Consider the following 8,677-nt stretch of genomic DNA (forward strand, 5'->3'; position numbering starts at 1 on the left):
GCTGAAGGATGCTTGCTGCAGCAGCACTGTCGGGCACGGTGAAAACTTGTCCCGAAAGTGTATTTCTAGGTAACGGCTAAATCAGTGGTGGTTGGGTTCGTATTGAGGAATGCTGTGTTGCTTAAAATAATGTGGCGGATCTGCCTGTGGAATGTCGTCTAAGACAAACTTACTGAGAAAAGCGAGTTATGAAATAGAAGTCCACGATCCCCAGGTAGAATGGCCGTGCCCCCTGCCTGCCCATTCCCTCCGGTACCCCAGCACCGGCACAGTTCCAGGGCCCCCTCTGGTCAACCCGTACCCTCACCCTGTAGCCACGGGGGCCCTTTTGGTCCCTCCTGTCACCATGCTCTCCCTCAGGTCCCCCTCTGGCACTGTCTGGCCCCAAGGCCCGTTTGTTTCCACTTCTCACTTTGTTGGTTTGCCGGCTGACTGGGCTTCTCTTCCCCAGGACGTGGGCTCAGGGGCCAGGAATGGCACTCACTTAAAACTTGCTGTGTGGATGAGTGACTCCGACTTACAAAACGAAGTGAGACGTACTTATTAAAACATATATAAAAGAGAGTATTTTGATGGAAAAGCTCTATGAGTTTTGCCAAGAGTCCATATTCCAAAACCTCAATTCCTGAGGTTGCTAGGGTGTCGCTCTGCTTCTAGAAACTATGAGGAAGGGTGAGCTGGGAGGACGCCCCCGTCCCGCCCAGGGTGGCCGAGTTAAGCATGTTATGTAAGTCCGCTTTGAGTTTTGGATAGGAAGTTCTGCAGCATTTGGCCTGGATACATCATGGTGATTATTCAAGAGAAGTTGCTGGGAAACTCTCCTCACTTGAAGCAGAACTTCTGCAGAGGCTCAGTCTGAGGACAGTTGCATCCTCCACTCCGCCTCGCCGAGGGAGGGGTAGGGAGACCACTGAAGTCTGGCTCTAGGAGAAGGGAAACGGGGACTCTTAAGTAGAAGGGCGATTCCGGGTTCCTGCAAACCCAGGATTATCTTATCGATTAGAACGGAGGATGGACTCGTAAAAATCCAGCTGTGGAGATGGACCCAGCAAATGCAGGGCTCTGAAAGGCAGGTGGATGCTAGCAAGTAGTCTTTCCAGGGTTCGAGTCTAAGATCCGGGGAAGAGTGAGGCCCTGCCCGGGGAGGAAGAGATGAGGACAGTGGGAATTTACCAGACTGGCCCACTTCTCTGCTTCACCCTTCCTGATATTTGCAAAATAACAATTAAAACTTTTTCAGGACAAACTAATTTAGTATGTTGATATGCAGACCTACCTGGCCCTGGCTCTTAGAAATATTTAACCTGACAGAGCCACAGATCTAGAACACTGCAGCGGGGAGACCCACTGTGTGTGGGGTCCTGGCTTGGGAACTTTATACCCGGTGTTGCATTTAATCCTCACATTAGCCCCCACGTGCATTATCCCTAGAGACTGATGACGCATCTCCAAGTGAAGGGATGGCCCAAGGGCACAGCCTGTGAGGGGTAGGGCTGAGATTGAACACAGGTCTGTCTGGCTTAGAGATCAATGCTTTTTCCAGCATCCAGAATAAAAACTCAAACTCAAATCCGCGGCAGAGCGGTGAGCAAACCATAGATATGGAACGCGCGAGGCCAGCCAGACTCGCCCCGCCCACTGCCTCTCCTCAGGCGCCTCTGGGAAGCAGTCGGAGGTGAGGCTGTGGAACCTGAGCCTGCACTCAGAGTGGCAAACGGAACAAATGCTCAGCAAATAGTAGCAGAGCCTGTGCCCAGCTCTCCTCCCTCCTTCCTCCTCCCTGGGTGTTAGCTCTGCGCCTCCCATGAACTTCTCTCTCCTCCACATTCGCCAGGAAGAGGAGGCTGATTCTCAGAGAGGGGAGCAAGGGTGCGGGGGGCTTGGCCCCCGCCCGGCCAAGTCCATCTTGAACTCAGGTCTACCTGGCTTTGGGCCCAAACTCTTTCTGCCACGCCCATTCCCCCCACTGAATACTACCAGTCACTCACTTCCCAGCCCTCCTGCCCCTCCTGCAGGGGCGAAAAACAAAGGTGTGTTTCCCTCAAGATTAATGTCAACTACTGTGAAATCACAAACACATATTTACAAAGAGCCTGACCGATGTTTACCTATGTTCTCGGGCCAATGCCAAGAGCCTCTTAAAGGTAGCTACACAACCACGGGGGACTGGCCGCAAGCCAAATGTGAGCCTGGGAAGATGACCCCTGGGAGCCCCTTCCTGACCGGCTCCTTCCCATGTTGCTTGCTCACCACGGCCGTCAGCACTGCACGCTTATTCCATGCGAAGCTCGGTGCAAGCACCTGGGGCCACCACTTGTCCCTTTATGAGGGGCACTGTGGTGATTCCCACTTTACAGATGAGGAAACGAAGGCATGGGGAGGTGACGTGCTTTGCCCCACATGACACGACGAGGCGCAGAAGTGCCAGAATTCATCCAGATTCTCGTCTCAACCCCTGCTCTTGACCACTGAGCTGGGCCAGCCCTCTGCGGGTCCTGCTGGCCCTGAGATCTCAGGCTCCAGCATGAGCTGAGCTCCGGGCTTTGCTCCATGGCTCCCTTCATCGCTTAGGGCTCAAGTCAAATGCCTGCTCCTCAGCGGCCCTCCCCGGCCATCCCGGCTAAAGTTCTCTGCCCTCCCCCCTTTCATACCGTCTCTGGATCCGATTTTTCTCCTTTGCACTTAGCAAGGCAGTCTGGGATTGCCTTGTGTATGGATTTGCTTCTCTATTTTCTGTGCCTGCCAGAGTGCCAGCCCCATGAGAGAAAGGTTCTTATTGAGTTTGGTTTCCACCGTGTCCTCAGCCCTAAAACTGTGCCTGGCCCATCACAGGTGTTCACTAAATATTTGCTGAATGGCCAAAAGAATAATCCAACTCGGTTCTCACAACAACCCCGTGCACCGGTGTGGTAGAGAAAAGATGCTGCCAATTCCTTGCTGCTCTTCCCAAGGAATCCGGACGTGGCCTGTGACACACTTTAACCAATGGAATTTGGTGTCGGAAATGAGGCCCTGTGACTTCTAAAGCTAGATCTTAAGAACCTTTTCAGCTTCTGCTTGGATCTCCTGGTACGCTCTTTCCGGGGAAGCTAGCTGTCGAATGAGAAGTCTGACTAGCCCAAACCTGCCATATGCTCTGGAAGCCCAAGCAGCCATGGGAAGCAGACATGAGTAAAGAAGCCATCGTGCACATCCAGTCCCAGGTGCCCTCACTTTGCGACCATATGTATAAGCCCTAGAGAGCTCAGGAGGGCCATTCCCAGCTGAGACCAATCAATGGACACAACTGTAAGAGGTAACAGTGAGTCATTTTGAGCCACCAAGTTTCGAAATGATGTTACACGTCATTATATACAGATAACTGATAAAGTAGGAAGGTTCTCTTCATTTTTCTGATCCAAGAAACCAAGGCACTAAAAGATCAAATGACTTACCCAAGGTCAGTTAGCAGAGTGGGCAGTCGAGCTCAGATTGTCTCCAAGGCCTGTGCTTTCAACCTCAAGGCTACACATCTCTGAAGCTAATCCATACTTCTGATTTTTTTTTTTTTTTTTTTTTACATAGCTGGTGGTCAGTTTCGGGTTTAGAGCTGGTCCTGAGAACTTTCTGCCTTCTCATTATAGATCTTCATAAACAACGAGTGGCATGACGCCGTCAGCAAGAAAACATTCCCCACTGTCAATCCATCCACTGGGGAAGTCATCTGTCAGGTAGCTGAAGGGGACAAGGTGAGAACTAGTGACTTACCTTGGGGCAGGGCTGAGCAGGGTGGGGGCGGGCCAGGATAATTTCATTTTTTATCTTATGTGTTTTCATATGGTTGAAACTTTACTGTGTGTACATTACTTTCGTAACTAAAAAAGGCCAATTAAAAATTCTGAGTAAATGAATCAACAGAAACTCTTCTTTGCAGACAAAGGTGCTAGACTGTACCCATATTCACTAATTTGCACAGTCGTGGGTTGTAGACTTGGAATTGAATTTGAGAAAATCTAATCTCTCTAGACCTGGAGAGAGATGCACAGCTGGATGGAAACCTTGTTCCGTAGAATCTGGGTCTCCTGAGACCTAGCTCTGGTAGTATACTGTGTTCGAGTTATATATGCTCATAGTAATTAAATAGTAATTTTTAAAATTAAAAAAATTGGACTTTTAGTAAGAATTTCATTTTTTACAATAGAAAAAGCATTGAAAATAATTCAAGAATGCCTCCTGCCCTTTGCTTTAAAAACGTCTTCTACATTCACATGTAAGGCCTTGTTCCCTTTGCTAAAAGCAAGTGTGAGTACTTTTCTGGCTTATAGGGTAGTCTGATGGTACATGTGTTTAATATTAATGAAAACCGGGCTCTCCACCTCCTGATACACATCTCCCTACGTGAAAAATGCCGCTGGGCTGATGTCACTGCTTCCGGGAGGAGAAGGAAGCTGGGTACGCCTGCATTCGTTGGGGACTGCAGTCATGTTGGAAGGACTGGTTAAGTTCGTGGGGCTTGCTTTCTTAGGAAGGGAAAAATGGTCAAATTCTAAGCTCTGACTCTGGAGTGCCTCTCTCTCCAAAACTCTGGGGGGTTTTGAAATAAAAATATGGAAATGGAAACTGTTGGGTACATTCCCTCTGTGACTCTGGAGAGTAACGCTCGCCAGGCGCAGTCCTTTGACGTCGGGAAGGACTGTGAAGGCCAGGTTTCTGCTCGGGCACCGGCTGAAGCCCCTGTGGGTGCCTGTGGCAGTGGGGTATTTGGAGGCGGTTACTGTTAAGAAGGCCTGAGCTGCCTCGGTGCGTGTCTTCCAGGAAGACGTGGACAGGGCAGTAAAAGCTGCCCGGGCCGCCTTCAAGCTGGGCTCACCCTGGCGCCGCATGGATGCGTCAGACAGGGGCCAGCTGCTGAACCGTCTGGCTGACCTGATCGAGAGGGACCGGACCTACCTGGCAGTGAGTTCTCATCCCACATGGTGAATGGGTTCAGGGCATCCCATGGACAGTCAGGAACGGGCCACATGGCTGATAAATAACTAAATGGCATAGGCCGGACACCTTTGGGTGTGCCCCTACACCAACCAGAGGAGCCTCTCAGCATCTCCTTTGATATAGTGGGTTTGGCTAAGAAAGGAGGAGATTGGGGGAGACAGGGGAGCCATGATGGGGAGACTTCCCAGGAGAGGGATCTTCAGCAGTGGAAACCTCTCTTGGAGCCCCTCTCTTGGAGCCCTCTCTGTAGTGAGCCTTCTCCTTGGCTGCCAGAGGTGGAAGAAACCAGAAGGTAATACCCTCACCTCTCCCCCATCTGTTCTGTACATACTAGCCAGAGAGAATCTTCTAGAAAGCAAATTATACCATGGTGCTCCACACCTAAGCCTTCCATGGTGTCCTATGTCCTTAAGATAAAGTCCTGTTCCCTGAGCAGGGTCTTCAAGGCCCTGCCTGGTCTGGCTCCATCTCCCAGCTTGTGCTGGACCATGGCCCTCGCACACGGCTCAGCTCACTTGCCTTCCCTCAACTTCTTGACTGCCAAACTTCTTTGAGTCTCAGGACCTTTATACGTGTTGTTCCCTCTGCCTGGGCTGCTCTTCTAATCATTGTCATTTGTACTTTGCCTAGTCACCTCCTACATATGCTGTAGCTTCTAGCCTAAAGGGTGTTTCTCATGTTGGAGTTTCTCAGACTGGTTTGGGCAGCCTGGCCTTCTCCTTTATAGCACTCTTAATGCTTGTGATTGCTGATGATTCGTGTCTTTCCTCACTGGCTCTTTGCTCTGAAAACTCCTTGTTTGTCTCTGTATTCTCAGCTCCTGGATCTGGCATAGAACAGAAACTCGAATGTGATTGTGAAATGACTAGATGAGAAGTTGGTTCCTCATTCCTCCCATTCCCCTCCTCATTCTCCCCACCTTTGGAGAGGGAGGGACAATGGGCCAGAAATGCCATGGCGTTCAGTGGCACAAAGTGGCCACCAGCCCTCTCGGTCCACGCTGAGCCCCTCTGCTGCTTGTCACCCATTTGCTTTGACTCGTTCCTGTGCCGGCATGTCTGTGCTGATCCCATTCTCTTTTCTCAGGCCTTGGAGACCCTGGACAATGGCAAGCCCTACATCATCTCCTACCTGATGGATCTGAATAAGGTCATCAAATGTTTACGGTGGGGCTCAGACTTCCTGTTCTTTGTTTCGGCTGTGCCAGAGGAGAGGGAGTATTGCTAGGGAGGCAGAAACAGAATCATGTAAAGGATAAACATATTAGACTCCATCTCGTGGGAAAATCCCTCAATACTGAAAATGTAATTCAGTCATAAATGTTTTCTCTTGTGTCTTGAGTCAGTTTTGGTAATTTAAGTGTGAGTTGGATTTGTCTGTGTCATCCGGGTTAGCTAATTTGTTGGCTTCAGTTCATAGTATTCTCTTATAATCCTTTTTGTCTCTGTGAGGTCGATCATAATGTCCCCACTTTCACTTCTGATTTTATTTTTTATTTTTTTAATATTATTTAGTATTATTATTTATGCCTACAGCAGCTGGTCTTCCTAGGTGGTCTCCCATCCAAGTACTAATCAGGCCCGATCCTGCTTAGCTTCCGAGATCAGTCATCGGGGCTTGTTCAGGGTGGCATGGCCGTAGACCATGGACCGTGGCTCCACTGGGGCGCGAACCCAGGACCTTCTGCGTGTAAAGCAGACGTGCTCACCGCTACACTGTGGAACCACGTCCTCATTTCTGATTTGAGTCATTTGCGTCTTCTCTCTTTTTTCTTTCTATCTGAAGGTTTGTCAGTTTTGTGAATGTTTTCAAAGAACAACTTTTGGTTTCGTCGATTCTCTCTGTTGTTTTTCTGTTCTCCATTTTTTCTCTCTCTCTGTTCTTATCTTTCTTTCTTTCCTCTCGCCTAGCTTTGGGTTAGTTTGATCATAAACATTTTAGTGACCTAGAAAAACAAGGCGAGCAATGAGAGCTCTTTGGTTGCCAGTAACAGAGACTCAGTTTAACTTGGGCAACAGAGTCAGGGCTCTTAAATCCAGAAGGCCACCGAGTCTCTGCCCACCCCAGCCCCAGTCCCCACCACTTGTCTCTGGCCAGGAAGAGGCTTTCATTTCGTGTTTGTTTTTGTTATAGGAGCCCCAGGAAGGACTAGCAACACTTTTTAAATAAAAGGCAACAGGTCATAAAAAAATTCCTCTTTCTACCTCCTTCAGGGCTAGTTTGCATGTTGGAACCTGGCTGCGCACAGCTGGCCTTGCTTCTGTATGCATGACTGTAGCCAGACTAAGCTGCAGTCCCTTAGTTCTGATGCCAAATTTCTGGCCTTGAGTCTGATCACCTGTGGGCCGGGTAGACCGATCATTGTGCAAATAATGGCTGTTTCCCTGTGACCATGTGGATGAAGGTGGAGAGGCAGCAGCAGTACCAGAGAAGTAGGGGTTGGACAACATAACAATTTTCAACCAGGGCAGTTAGGTCACTCAGGGACAGTGGGCAATTTCTGGAGACATTTTTGGTTGTCACTACTAGGTGAGAAGGGGTGCTACTGGCATCTAGAGCGTAGGCGCCAGGGATGCTGCTAAAATTTACATCTTACAATGCACCAGAAAGCTATCCACCGTAAAGAATCGTACAGCCCTAAATGTCAACAGTGCCCAAATCGAGACCCTCACTCTGCCCCAGAGAGAGTAGCCTGGTGGATCACGGGCAGAGCCCCACGCCTTCCTGGGTTTTGGCAGTGTGCCTTTGTGCTGATTAAATAACTATTCTGAGGCCTGCAAAACGCATGTAATGCAGACCTGGGTGGCTGCAGTGCCTTGTATAGACTGGCAACTCCCTGGCTATTTTTTTCCCCCAGGGTCACAAACCCCTATTCAAACTCTGGTAAACTTTGGTCTCAGGCTAACCTTGCCAGACATGCTCATTTCAAAGATCTTTCTTTCACCCTAGATATTTCATCTTTCCCCTAGCCTTCATTTTTTCTACTTCCTGGAAAACTTAACCGTCACATACTATAAACATGTTCTTTTCTCCACAGCTCTAATTTGCTATACTTTTCTGTCACTTGTGTCCCTGTCTGTCTAGGTAATAAGCTTTACAAGCGTTAGAGGCCAGCTGATTTGTTTTTCTGGTGTCTGTTTATTCAGTCTTAGTACAGTGCTCTGAACAGAGGAAGTGCCAGCTGTTTGATGTTTTTGCATTTTTCCGCCAGATCCGATCCGTGGTTCTCAGATGCTAAGCTATGGTGCTGAGCTGCTACAACAGTCATAGATAAATCTGAATGTTTATCAAAAGTACCGATTCCTGGGTATCACCCCCTAGAGCCAGACTGTAGGTCAGAAGTAAGCGCTTGGGATTTGGTGTTTTTTACGAGCATCCCAGGTGATTCTGAGACTTAGAAGTTAGTTCCCTAGAGTGAATTATTGTGACCTTAGCAGTTACAGTCTTTCTGGGAACAAGCCAAGAGCACGGGCAATTATCAGAAACCCCCAGTTGGACAGTTTGAGTGTCCTCTTTCTGCCAAGGTTTATAGGGGTCCCTGACAGCCACTGATGAAGCTTGGACTTTCTTTTTTAGCTATTATGCTGGCTGGGCTGATAAGCACCATGGGAAAACCATTCCCATCGATGGAGACTTCTTCAGTTACACCCGCCTCGAACCATTGGGCGTGTGCGGGCAGATCATCCCGGTGAGTGGGAGCCTCGTA

At 49.1% G+C, this 8,677-nt stretch overlaps 1 protein-coding gene and 1 pseudogene across 1 annotated transcript in view; one reads left to right on the forward strand and one right to left on the reverse strand.

Moving 5' to 3' along the window:
- ALDH2 (aldehyde dehydrogenase 2 family (mitochondrial)) overlaps positions 1-8,677 on the forward strand; it is a 29,295-nt gene that overhangs the window by 5,834 nt on the left and 14,784 nt on the right. The window contains exons 2-5 of the mRNA XM_011355806.2: positions 3,624-3,728; positions 4,795-4,935; positions 6,058-6,137; positions 8,548-8,663. Coding sequence (XP_011354108.1) covers positions 3,624-3,728; positions 4,795-4,935; positions 6,058-6,137; positions 8,548-8,663 — 442 coding nt within the window. The remainder of the gene's footprint in view (positions 1-3,623; positions 3,729-4,794; positions 4,936-6,057; positions 6,138-8,547; positions 8,664-8,677) is intronic.
- LOC111737075 lies at positions 6,498-6,614 on the reverse strand (annotated as a pseudogene).

This window comes from Pteropus vampyrus, unplaced genomic scaffold, assembly GCF_000151845.1.
Source record: "Pteropus vampyrus isolate Shadow unplaced genomic scaffold, Pvam_2.0 Scaffold23, whole genome shotgun sequence".
Lineage (NCBI taxonomy): Eukaryota > Metazoa > Chordata > Mammalia > Chiroptera > Pteropodidae > Pteropus > Pteropus vampyrus.